This window comes from Polypterus senegalus, chromosome 1 (genome assembly GCF_016835505.1).
Source record: "Polypterus senegalus isolate Bchr_013 chromosome 1, ASM1683550v1, whole genome shotgun sequence".
NCBI classification, from domain to species: Eukaryota; Metazoa; Chordata; class Cladistia; order Polypteriformes; family Polypteridae; genus Polypterus; species Polypterus senegalus.
Genome location: NC_053154.1, coordinates 90,311,258 through 90,325,518, shown reverse-complemented (window position 1 = coordinate 90,325,518; position 14,261 = coordinate 90,311,258). Strand labels below are relative to the sequence as shown.

Sequence of the window (14,261 nt, the reverse complement as noted above, 5' to 3'; positions counted from 1 at the left end):
AACGCCTGAAAATCATCTGGTGTGTTCTCAGCTCGCGGCTCCCCTTCGCTATGCGCTAGTGAAGGGGCGAGCCGAGAACACAGATCTCTACCTGTCTCCAGCAGAGGCTCGTTCTGCTGATCAGCTGGCCGGTGAGTGACAAAATGCACTAACCTTCCGGCTGGCTGACAGAGGAGACAGCCACTGCAGCAGACAGAGGCATCACATTACTTTGGATGGGGGCGGTGGTTGAGATTTTCGGCAAGCTGGATCTGCCCGTCCATGTGGACACCCGCCAATCAATTGTGTTTGTCTTTAATCTGGCATTATAGTAGAGTGTTGGCTTCCTAGCCAGTAGTTCTGTGGTGAAATGACATGTATGTTACCTTCCTTTCCTTCAATGGATGTAGAAAATACAGTAGCATAGTATATACATACAGGGGAGTCGGAAGAGTTAGAAACTGAGGAGTCGGAGCATTTATCTACCGACTCCACAGCCCTGTATAATATATATATATATATATATATATATATATATATATATATATATATATATATATAATATGCCAGCAACACTCATGACAATGACAAAACAATTACATTTTCAATCATGTTACGTTATTATTAAAATGTTTACTTTTCTTTTTCATTACTTCTTTAACACACTACTTCTCCGCTGCGAAGCGCGAGTATTTTGCTAGTGTATATATATATATATATATATATATATATATATATATATATATATATATATATATATATATATACACACACACACACACACTTTGAATTATTATAAATGCAATATTCATTAAGCCAACACTGCAACTGGTGCTGTTTATTTGAACAGTAACTGTTTATTTGCAGTAATCCATCATTTCAAATAATACTGCATTAGTGCGATGTTTTCTGATTGGTACTATTCAGGTCATAACATGATTTCTTTAAAATGTCACATATATTTGTATTTTTTCCCCGGTGCTGTTTTGACATCATGGACCAGAAGGCGTGAGCTTATTCAATGCGAACAGGAACACGCAGGTGGCTGGTTGCTATGTGTTACAACATGCTCAATCTGGTGGCGATGAACTCACATGCAATGTGCAAGGTATGCACAGGGTACAGTGAGAAAAGAAGAGTGTTGTTGGCTCACCTTGCAGAGGAACTTTGCCATCGTTTCTTACAAGATGATGGAAAAAGAAAAAGAGGATGCAACATTGAGAAGCTTCTGTTCTAAGACTGCCAATTCCATTAACTTTTTTTTCTAGTACTATAAATTTACACCAGTTGTTACAGACGAAAATCGAATGTATGTTTTTATTGTATAATATTAACAATAGGAGCAGCTCACTACTCAAAACAGTAAATTTGTAAAACAGCCAGGATTAAACCAGCCACCTCTTGACTACAAGTCAGCAGTTCTTACTGCTCATTTGTTTTAACGATGTGTTTACATAGATTGTTGTACACATAGAACACACATGAAATGTATGTATTCCAAATGATGATGTATTATTTACCCTCTACAACTCCAGGCAATTCACTCCAAGATAAACACTGAGCACTGAGAACCTTCTTTGTGAACTGAGCTGCGGCGATGAGTGGGGGAATGGGATAGTATGCGTGTGTTGACCGACACATTTACAAGACAAAGGATGCTGACGGAGAGGTGTGAATGGATTTAAGGTGGGCCGAGATTATAAGTTATTTCGTAGGCTTTGGCAATTCTGGTGTTAATAAGCATTGTATTTATAATCATTCAAAGTTTGTATATATTTTTGGGACACCCATAAATAAATAAACACATTCACATAAATATTTACTTATACATACATATATACAGTATATTTAAAGTAGTGGGTTCATATCCTGCTACTGACAGTGTGCGACCATGAGCAAGTCACCTGACCAGCATGTGCTCCATTAGGAAAACCAAAAGAAATGTAACCATTTGTATCATAAAGTTTGCATGTCGCCTTGGATAAAGGCATCGGCCAGTTATGAAAATGTACATATAAAGTCCCCAAGGTAATACTGTTCACCATGTTATCTGGTAACTTATTCCATGTGTCTACAGTTCTCTTTGAAAAGGAAAACTTTCTAAAGTTTGTGTGAAACTGGAAATAGTTGAATAGTTGAAGTGAATTTATTTTAATTGCCAGGGTTTAATATGAAAGTAGTTAAGGATTTCGCAGGGTATGCTGATTTTCTATGGGCATTGTATATATACACATAAAGCACAGTGCCAGTCAAATGTTTGGACAAACCTAGACATTTTCATGTTTTTGATAGAAATAGAGATATTTTTTATCATAATACCGTTAAATAGATTTAAAAGTACAGCCAAGACCTTAATTGTGTTTTTATTGGCTATTACTGCTTGAAATGACTAATGTTTAGAAGAAGCAGAAGAAGGGCCGGATGCACAAGCTGAATAAGAGAATAATTAAATACAAGATGTGAAATGAGGTCCTGTAAGGAATTTCTTTCTCAAACTACAGACTGTGTTGTAATTATTCTTTTATGCAGTTGTCCATTTGGGCCTTTCCAAACATTTTCTACCCTGGTTAGATCCAGTTTGCCCTCTTCACTCAAAAGAAAATAAACACCTTACCTTTACCTTGCAAACCAAGTGAACAAAGTAACAGTTTCAGTGGTGCTAATGCAATTACAAAGTTTTCGAAACTGGAGCTTTGCAGTCATATATGAATAATACATTTAAAAAATATATATCAGTCATTTTAGGCAGTAATGGTCAATTAGAAACTCTAGTAATTTCTTGGCTATATGTACAGAAATCGATTTATTTAAACACACAAATTATACTCACGACGTCTTGGTCATTAACCATTTCTTCAATTTTACTAATAAACAAATCCTGCACTATAATTATTGTCTTTGAATACAGATTTTAAGTTCACTGCAAGTGAACATTCATCTTTTTATAGTGACATTTTTTTATTTTTAGAAAATATGCTGTTTTCTTAAGTATTCAATCCATAAAATGTACCACTTTATAGAACTGTTTTTGGCACTAATAACAGCTTTAGGTTATTTGGGTTAAGTAGAATCCAGCTTTACACACTTTTTGGGAAGACTTTGGCCATTTCATCCAGGCAGTTTGGTTCAGGCTGTTCAGATTAGTTAGATGACACTTATACACCACAATTATATATTGTATTTACAGTAATATTACATACACACACTATGACTTCCATAAACAAGCATTCCAAAATCATGCTTATTTTCACATAAATCAGTGCATACACAACAATGTTTTCCATTAAGTACCTTGCTGTTAGGACCAAGAACAAAAATGCATTATTATATTGAAAAATGAGGTAGCAGAAAAAAGAAAAGAAAGAATAAAGTGCACCACATGCAGAAACCAAGCAAAACTGTTCATTGCCAAGTGAGCAGCACTGTAGATTTAGCACTGCTTAGAAAAGTCACTCTTAGCCAGCAACAGAGTGCCTAAAAGTCCTGCGAAAACAAGTCATAACCTCAAGGGAAAGGCTTCTTTCAGGGAGAAGAGGGCAGGTCCCTGGAAATGAGAAGGAAGCAGATAAAATAGGAGCCTGTGGTAAAGACTTGGTGGGATGAGGACGTTCAATGGCAGGCTGAGCAAGGAGGTCCAGGAAAAAAGAGGAGAGAGGAGTCTACAAGTAAATGGAAGGGAAAAATGCCATAAAGAGAAAAATGTAGAAAAAAGGAACTGACATTAGGATAAGGAAAACAAAAGTTACAAGTTATAACATACACTACATTATTATTGAAAAAAATCTAGATGTATAAAGAGAATACACTAAACTAAAAATCTGCTTTCTTAAAGAAAAAGGACATATTAAAAAAAATCATTTTTAGAAACACATTTAAACTTAAATTACAATCTTGGTCATTACATTCAAATACTGCAAGAAAAATATGTACTCTATCAGCTATTTTACTACTATAATAATTTACTTTAAAAATAAATGCTTTTTATATGAAATATGGTAATTCAGATTAACTGGAGGTAATGAGCAAGAGAATTAAGTAAACCAAAAATCACCCCGTCACTAAACAGCACATGCCCACCAACCAAGTTCAAGTTCAAATGTCAAATTCTTACTTAAATCACATTTAAAACAAGGCATTTTTATAATGGAGGTAAGAATTATATTGACAGATGGAAAAAACAAAGATACTTTATGTACCACAGTGCTAGCGTTTGTTGCAGGTTCTGTACTTCCATTCATTTCTACATTTCTCTCTTTCTTTATTTCTTCTATCTCAGAAACCATTCCAGGACCCTTCTTTTTCTTTAGCTTAGCTAAAATAGAGGACTCTCTTTCTGGGAAGGGTGGCATCTCCTCCAGGACCGTGGCCTAAAAAATAAAATCACAGTATATGGCTCATCATTTGAGATCAAGATATGTATATCGACATGAAAAACTATGTGCCATATGTAACAAATTATCACAATTTTTTTACATTAAGTTTGTTCAGTTGTTTTTGCAAGTTCTAGTATTATATTGAAGAGAATCTGTGTGGAGAAAAATGAACTCAAATTATTGTGTAGCTTTCATTTGTTAAGAGATAGACCAATTGTCAGAACTTTATAGATTTCTCACGAGACTGTCATCATTTTGCCTGCCTATAAGTTACTGTAAAGTACCAGTAGTGGGTCTGGCTGGGTGACCACTAATCCTATTACTACTGGAATCAAAGAACAAGATAAGAAAATAATGAGCACATTACAAAATATGTACTGTAACATAACTGTAAGACATTACCATACTCAATGTTGTATTTGTGGTCTAGTGTTTTTGGTACATGTAATATAGTGCTTTAATTGAATATAACTTACTATATTCATTTAGGTTAATTTAGCTCAAACAAACATTGTAATTCTGATTAAATCCTTTTTTTATGCCAAGAGTGTGGTAATACTCATCTTACAGTTCAGAAACAAACTATCATACAAACAGGATGGAAAGTGACTTTGAGGATTCTTTTCTGTTTATTAGGCTCAGTAAGTTAATGTAATTAATGACCATGATGTCAAGTCAATTCATAACTAAAAACGAATAATGCAGTGATGTATACAATTAGCACAATGTCTACTTTGCCAACATATAACCTATATAGTTGCCAGTAAAAAACATATTCACATCCATAACAAACACATACCAGAATGTCTGTACTAGCAATGCAACTTAGTCGCAGATATTCCACTGCTCGCTGCTGAAGCTCCACATCTGCATTTCTTAGTTGACTGTCACTTCGTAAAACATCTTGGATGGTGGTTTTGATCTCCGGGAATAGATTTACAAATTTGATATAAGTGGAAAGTAGCAAGGCCCGTGTGGGCACACTGCAGAGGTGAAATTTAGAGTGTAGCAAATTGAACTGAATCAAGGGGCTAGAGAGAAAAATTGAAGAAAAAAACAGGTAAAATTAAACAAAGACATCATGTATAATGCACAAGGTGAATAAAAAGTCATACTGATGCCTTGCCAATTCTAAATAATTTACATTTTTGCTTAATTCATTGTTTAAAAGACCATCAGTATTTCTCTCAGTGCTTATTACACATGATCTTTTTTCTTTAATTATTCAAATTTTCTGAGACACTAAATTTGGAACTTTCATTAGTTGTCAGTTATAATCATCAAAATTAAAAGAAATAAACAATTGAAATACATCCGTCTGTGTGTAATGAATGAATCTAATATACAAGTTTTACTTTTTGAATGGAATCACTGAAATAAATCAACTTTGTCATGATATTCTAATTTTATGACCAGCACCTGTACAGCAGAGGTCTGGAATCACAGAAATATTTTGCTGATCCAAACATCCAATCATCTGTCTGAGAGCTAGGAAATTCACTTGATGCAATTTAATTCTAAACAGATAAAAAAAGATCTGATATGTTGGGGCTGATGCAAATATCCTACATTTGGTGCGGCATTCAAAGCCGAAGAAGCATGTTAAATAACACCCATTAAGACCAAAAATTTAAACCATGCTGTAACTTGGGTAACAAACTTATTTCATGGACTCCAATAATACTTTAATACTATTTATAATTCAGACAACTAAAAGGTGTCAGACCTGGATCTCCGATCTCCCGCAATCAGGTTTCCAAACTCTCCCAATATGTATCCTCCAACTTTCACTAAATTTTCATGGCAAGCTGGTGCTTGCAGGGCCTAGATGTGAGGGAAAAAAACACTAATATTTACAAAAACCCAAAAATATATACCTTCATTTTATTTTATGGGACAAACAATGTTTGCAATGGAAACTCTCTTTGCTCTAGATATCTAAGACAAAATTAACATTGCAACAGATTAATTTCATTATAGCTCCACTACACAAACGTAAGTAATAATAAACAATGCAACAACTCTGAAACAAGAATATGAAGCACAATTATTTAATAAAACACATTAGGTAAATGTTTATAGTGCTTTGTTGATTCAGTGTTCTAAGTTTAAATACCATAGAAGGTATTATCTGAATAAAGTTTCCATAGCCGTCCTTTGTTTTTGAGGGTGTTTCTGGGTACACCTCATTTTCCTCTCACATCCCAAAGATGTGCACATTATGTTAATTGAAGATACTTAATTGGTGCCATGCGAGTCTGAGCATGGGGTGTGTGAGTAGGTTGTGCAATATATTAGTATTTGATTCAGCCGAGTATAAGCTATGAGTTAAAGGCCAGATGTGAATATAGTGTATATAAGAGAAGTTTTTTTAAATAAAAAAACATTGATTCCGACATTCAGGCAAATGTTGAAGTCAAAGATTGATAAAACTGTATCATGAGTGGTGATCCACAATGCAGGAAGAGTTTGGTTTAATAAAAATATAATTACATTTACTATAAACTTCCAGTAGGAGGATTTTCAACCAGTACTTAAGAGTGACCAAATCCAGTCTCTCAGTTCTACTCAGTATACCAGTTAGTCTATACAGAATTGAAAGTAGAAAATTAGAAGTTGAATTTGCCAATATATAAAAAAATACCATGGATTACAGAAATCCAGGATTGTACTTGCTTGTTCTTATATCTATACTAATAAAAGGCAAAGCCCTCACTCACTCACTCACTCACTCACTCACTCACTCATCACTAATCCTCCAACTTCCCGTGTGGGTGGAAGGCTGAAATTTGGCAGGTTCATTCCTTACAGCTTCCTTACAAAAGTTGGGCAGGTTTCATTTCGAAATTCTACGCGTAATGGTCATAACTGGAAGCTGTTTTTCTCCATTTACTGTAATGGAGATGAGCTTGAACGCCGTGGGGGGAGTTTAGTGTGACATCATCACGCCTCCACGTAATCACGCAGTACATAGAAAACCAGGAAGACCTCAAAAGCGCTGAAGAAAACATGCATTATATAATTGAGAAGGCAGCGAAACAATAAGAAGCGAGCGAGTGACATATACAACCATATTGATGAGTTCTGCTACTTGAAACAAAGCACGATGTAAACCTACACTTTAAATTAAGTTCATAGACAGGCTGCCGCTGGCGTTTGTAATTTAGTGCCTGCCCATATAAGGCCGTCCGTCAGCGGCAATCCAATAGCAAACTCCACTAAATATTCACGGGTTAAGGACTGTGCTTATGCAGAGGAAGATGAGATGGTCAGGGTGGTGTTTGACACAAACTCAGCGAAACTGCGAGAGAAAGTTTTAAGTGCCAGGTCTAAGGTAACATTAAATACAGCCATGGACATAGCACAAGATGGCACCAGCACAACTGGGTAACTTCGATGCATGTACACCGAGCGGCTCACGTGAACTGAAGCAGTGCACAGATAAAAGCAACAGTTCCAAAGAGCTGAACAAAACCGAATTACACAATTGAAAAGGCAGCAAAAAATATGAAGCGTCTGATACATACAAGCATATTCATAAATGCTGCTACTGTGGAAACAAAGCACACGGTGGAAAAAGTCAATGTCCGCTAAAGGAAGACAGTGTAAAAAACCCGTGCATGCAGTGTGTCAGGTCTCAGATAAAGAAGAAGACGAGCTGTTTATTGATGCAGTAAGAAGCGAATCGATGAATGAAACCTGTCATCTTTACAGCGATTGACAAACTCGGAATGTAACTTGAACACAACACATCCTACAAATACAAACCTGATTGAAAGAAATAATGATAATCAAATCCTTGATGACAGCAACACTCAGTAACACTCACAAAACAAATACTGTATATTGACAGTCATGTTACGTTATTTTTAAAATGTTCCCTTTTCTTTTTCTAGCTTTTTTAACACACTACTTCTCCGCTGCGATATGCGGGTATATATATATCCCGATCTACATACTCGAATAATGGATACTTTATTCGCCATCAATGATTGTTTTGGTAAAGCCATACTCAGTGTATTCATTAGATGAGCGGTAAAAAGTAAGAGCGAGGGAGGATGACTTATTGAGGCATGCAGGCTGTAGTCTTGCGTCAACTCTATCTGAATTGCGATCACATTTGAAAAAATATATCTTTTCAAGTTCTATTTAGTCCATATGTGTCAAACTCAAGGGCCGGGCCACATCCGCCCGGCGTGTAATTATATCCGCCCGAGATCATTTTATATACTGTATTATTGTTATTAATGGCCTGGGTATATGAAGCGCTGGTAACACAATAAACTACAGATCCCATAATGCAGCGCTTCAGCTGCCTTGCCAACACTTACGCGTTAATCAAGTCTAGCTTATGATGCTGCAAGTTATTGCGAAGCTAGCTCACACGATGCTGAAGAGAAAAGTTGATTCTGAAAATAGAGCCTTTAAAACCGATGGGAGGCTGAGTATATGTTTACTGAACCCGTGTGTCTCATTTGTGGAGCTAATGTGGCTGTAATTACAGAATTTAATCTAAGACGGCACTATGAGACAAAACATCAGGGTAACCTGAATGCAATGCAGAAGATACAGAAAGCAGAATAATTAAATAAGAATCTGACACTTCAGCGGACGTTTTACCCGTGCACAATCACAAAGTGATTTCAAGTGAAGCTGCTTTTATGGGAGACACAAATGCACCAGTGCAACTTTCCCCTCTTTCCCTGTTGCCAAGTAATGTTAAACCAAGTCGTCACTACGGTGTTCCCAAATCGCACTTTGCTGATAAACTGAGCGCACTGAGTTTGCATGGCGCTTTGGTGACTTTGAAGAACAAAAAAAGTCCGTCTACATGCGGCTCGAACCTTGTGCATGTTTGGTAGCACATATCTGTGTGAGAAGCTCTTCTCAGTGATAAAGACTAACAAAACAGCACACAGGAGTCGCCTCACTGATGAGCACCTGCAATCCATCCTGAGAATCTCCACAACACAGAACCTCACACCAAACATAAACGAACTTGTTGCCAAAAAAAGATGCCAGGCGTCCAGCTCTAAAATGACATATGAGCAAAGACAACTGAATGATTTGATTTGTTATTGCTGAAAGGAACACATTTTATTTATATTTCCAGGTTTTGTTATGCAGCATGTTCATATTTGAATTTGTATAATTTTGACAGGATATATTTTTATGGAGAGCAAAATCTTTTGGGATATTTAAAATCTAAGTTTATTTTTATATAAAATTACATAAGAGTAAAGAAATTTGAATGTTTGTTCTTTTAAGTTATTTAAGGTTTGAGTTGATTTATTCACGAATAATATTCCTGTCTGTTTTTACCATTCCTACCAAAGATATTTCTGTCGACTAAATAAAAATTCCTTCTATTTAAAATTTAAATAGAACTTGAACAAATACGATAGTTCATAATATCCACGCAGACTTGCACGTAAGAGCGGGAGTTATCCGTTTTAACAAGCAGCGTATTGCACTGATACGAAATAGCTGTGTGTGTATATATGCAGATATGTATGTATATGTATATATATGTTTATATACACTCACCTAAAGGATTATTAGGAACACCTGTTCAACTTCTCATTAATGCAATTATCTAATCAACCAATCACATGGCAGTTGCTTCAATGTATTTAGAGGTGTGGTCCTGGTCAAGACAATCTCCTGAACTCCAAACTGAATGTCAGAATGGGAAAGAAAGGTGATTTAAACAATTTTGAGCGTGGCATGGTTGTTGGTGCCAGACGGGCCGGTCTGAGTATTTCACAATCTGCTCAGTTACTGGGATTTTCACGCACAACCATTTCTAGGGTTTACAAAGAATGGTGTGAAAAGGGAAAAACATCTAGTATGCAGCAGTCCTGTAGGCGAAAATGCCTTGTTGATGCTAGAGGTCAGAGGAGAATGGGCCGACTGATTCAAGCTGATAGAAGAGCAACTTTGACTGAAATAACCACTCGTTACAACCGAGGTATGCAGCAAAGCATTTCTGAAGCCACAACACGCACAACCTTGAGGCGGATGGGCTACAACAGCAGAAGACCCCACCGGGTACCACTCATCTCCACTACGAATAGGAAAAAGAGGCGACAATTTGCACGAGCTCACCAAAATTGGACAGTTGAAGACTGGAAAAATGTTGCCTGGTCTGATGAGTCTCGATTTCTGTTGAGACATTCAAATGGTAGAGTCAGAATTTGGCGTAAACAGAATGAGAACATGGATCCATCATGCCTTGTTACCACTGTGCAGGCTGGTGGTGGTGGTGTAATGGTGTGGGGATGTTTTCTTGGCACACTTTAGGCCCCTTAGTGCCAATTGGGCATCGTTTAAATGCCACGGGCTACCTGAGCATTGTTTCTGACCATGTCCATCCCTTCATTACCACCATGTACCCATCCTCTGATGGCTACTTCCAGCAGGACAATGCACCATGTCACAAAGCTCGAATCATTTCAAATTGGTTTCTTGAACATGACAATCAGTTCACTGTACTAAAATGGCCCCCACAGTCACCAGATCTCAACCCAATAGAGCATCTTTGGGATGTGGTGGAATGGGAGCTTCGTGCCCTGGATGTGCATCCCACAAATCTCCATCAACTGCAAGATGCTATCCTATCAATATGGGCCAACATTTCTAAAGAATGCTTTCAGCACCTTGTTGAATCAATGCCACGTAGAATTAAGGCAGTTCTGAAGGCGAAAGGGGGTCAAACACCATATTAGTATGGTGTTCCTAATAATCCTTTAGGGGAGTGTATGTGTGTGTGTATGTATATATATATATATGTATTTGTGTGTATGTATGTTGTGTGTATGTATGTATGTGTGTATGTATATGTATGTGTATATATGTAGATATATATATGTATGTATATATGTGTATATGTATAGATATGTATATATATATGTTTATGTGTGTGTGTGTAAATATATATATATGACAACAACACTCATCACTCACAACAGTGACAAAACAATTACATTGACAATCATGTTACGTTATTTTCAAAATGTTTCCTTTTCTTTTCATTGCTTCTTTAACACACTACTTCTCCGCTGCGAAGCGCGGGTATTTTGCTAGTACAACCATATTCATGAGTGCTGCTACTTTGGAAACAAAGCAAGGTGTAAACCTAAAGTTTAAATTAAGTTCATAGACAGGCTGCCGCTGGCGTTTGTCATGCCCACGGGTAATGTGGGATACAAGTTTAATCAGAGGACGCAGGATATAAACGAGTTTTCATCACTTGTAACTAAGTTAAAATTGCACGTGAAGGGCTGTGCTTATGCAAATTCGAGACTGTGTTTGTGGGGATTGACAGTTAAGGCGGATGGGGGAGTCACATCATCATCTCCCCTCCCATTCACCTCATTTCGCTCTGAGCTGAGCTCCGCAGCTACGCGCAGTGTTACGGAGCGACTTTGTGAAGCTGCCACCAAATACTCACAGAAAAATGCACAAGTTAATACACACACTGTCTCTACAGTTTCTCCACACTGAATCCTCCAGGCACTACTTACAAAAGGTTACATTGACAATCGTGTTACGTTATTTTTAAAATGTTTCCTTTTCTTAGCATAAGCACAGCTGAGAAGCTTCGATACATATGCTCCATAACGTGTTAAAAAATCACGCATTTAATCACACTTTGCAATACAAGCAAAGGGGAACTTCTGTCAATGCATTATTTCATGGTACACTGATTACAATGATCAGCGCTTCCCGATTCATTTGACCCTCGCATACCCTTGGTTTGAGAAGAAGTATGAAAAAATATGAGGTTAACACAGAAAAACAGATCACCAATTGAAGCTTTATGAATGATCGATTCACCATCAATAATTGTTTTGGTAAAGCCATACTCAGTGTATTCATTAGATGAACGGTAAAAAAGTAAGAGTGAGGGGAGGGTGACTTATTGAGGTACGCAGGCAAAACCACAATAGCACACGGGCTCGATGTAGTGCGCGTCAACTCGATCTGAATTACGCGATCACATTCAAAAAAATATATCTTTTCAAGTTCTATTTAGTCCATATGTGTCAAACTCAAGGCCCTCGGGCCACATCCGGCCCGGCGTGTAATTATATCCGGCCTGTGAGATCATTTTATATATTATTGTTATTAATGGCCGGGGATATGAAGTGCCGGTAACACAATAAACTACAGATCCCATAATGCAGCGCTTAAGCTGCCTTGCCGAACACTTACCGCGTTAATCAAGTCTAGCTTATGATGCTGCAAGTTATTGCGAAACTAGCCCACACGATGCCGAAGAGAAAAGGTGATTCTGAAAATAGAGCCTTTAAAAACCAATGGGAGGCTGAGTATATGTTTACTCACATTGCCGGTAAACCCGTGTGTCTCATTTGTGGAGCTAATGTGGCTGTAATTACAGAATTTAATCTAAGACGGCACTATGAGACAAAACATCAGGATAACCTGAAAGACCTGAATGCAATGCATAAGATACAGAAAGCAGAAGAGTTAAAGAAGAATCTGACACTTCAGCAGACGTTTTTACCCGTGCAAAATCACAAAGCGATTTCAAGTGAAGCTGCTTTTATGGGAGACACAAATGCACCAGTGCAAATTGCCCCACTTTCCCTGTTGCCAAGTAATGTTGAACCAAGTTGGCACAACGGTGTTCCCAAATACGCACTTTGCTAATAAACTGAGCGCACTGCGCACTGAGTTCGCACGGCACTTTGGTGACTTTGAAGAACAAAAAAAGAATTTTGAGTTGTTTCGTAACCCATTTGCCGTCGATGTGGAAACTGCACATGTGCAGATTCAGATGGACGTGATTGAGCTGCAGTGTAATGGCACACTGAAGGCAAAGTACGATACTGCAGGGACCACACAGTTTATTCACTCCATTCCCGCAGAAATGCTCCAGCTCCGTCTACATGTGGCTCGAACCTTGTGCATGTTTGGTAGCACATATCTGTGTGAGAAGCTCTTCTCAGTGAAGACTAACAAAACAGCAAAAAGGAGTCGCCTCACTGATGAGCACCTGCAGTCCATCCTGAGAATCTCCACAACACAGAACTTTACACCAAACATAAATTAACTTGTTGCCAAAAAAAGATGCCAGGCGTCCAGCTCACATTTTATTTATATTTCCAGGTTTTGTTATGCAGCATGTTCATATTTGAATTTGTATCATTTTGACATGATATATTTTTATGGAGAGCAAAATCTTTTGGGATATTTAAAATTTAAGTTTATTTTTATATAAAATTACATAAGAGTAAAGTAATTTGAATGTTTGTTCTTTTAACGTTTACTTTATTTCTAACTTGTACAATTTAGACAGGATATAATTTATGGAGAGCAAAATATTATAAGTTATTTAAGGTTTGAGTTGATTTATTCTGGAATAATATTCCTGTGTTTTTATTCATATTAAGTTCAAACAAGTTAAGTTTTAAAAGTTTTAAAGTTTTAAAAGTTTAGTTTTAATGTGTTCTATAAATGTTTATCCTGTTCGCCTGCGACCTAAAGTGTGTTTTAGATTTTGGCCCTGTGTAATTGAGTTTGACACCCCTGATTTAGTCAACACAAATATCTTGGTTGGAATGTAAGGCAATTTACTCTTTACATTTGTATGGTTAAGAAAAATTTATGCAATGATGCCTACATTTAACTTACATTCCTACCAAAGATATTTCTGTCGAGTAAATAAAAATTCCTTCTATTTAAAAATTAAATAGAACTTGAACAGATACGATAGTTCATAATATCCACGCAGACTTGCACGTAAGTGCGGGAGTCATCCGTTTTAACAAGCAGCGCATTGCACTGATACGAAATAGCCTGCCCATTTAATTATTTAGGAATGGATAAATAAAGATTTTGTAGAAATAATGTTTTTCATTTTTCTTCCTTGATGGATTTTGC

General features: G+C 36.9%; 1 protein-coding gene across 5 annotated transcripts in view; it reads right to left on the bottom strand.

Moving 5' to 3' along the window:
- The window catches only part of LOC120529368 (AP-2 complex subunit alpha-2), a 162,549-nt gene that overhangs the window by 29,993 nt on the left and 118,295 nt on the right, over positions 1-14,261 (bottom strand). For 3 of the 5 annotated variants that reach the window (XM_039753145.1, XM_039753146.1, XM_039753149.1), the window contains exons 12-15: positions 6,079-6,176; positions 5,152-5,383; positions 4,176-4,346; positions 3,483-3,638 (exon numbers count right to left, since the gene is read on the bottom strand). In XM_039753145.1, coding sequence (XP_039609079.1) covers positions 3,483-3,638; positions 4,176-4,346; positions 5,152-5,383; positions 6,079-6,176 — 657 coding nt within the window. The remainder of the gene's footprint in view (positions 1-3,482; positions 3,639-4,175; positions 4,347-5,151; positions 5,384-6,078; positions 6,177-14,261) is intronic. The other 2 variants (XM_039753158.1, XM_039753167.1) reach the window with 1 other exon arrangement.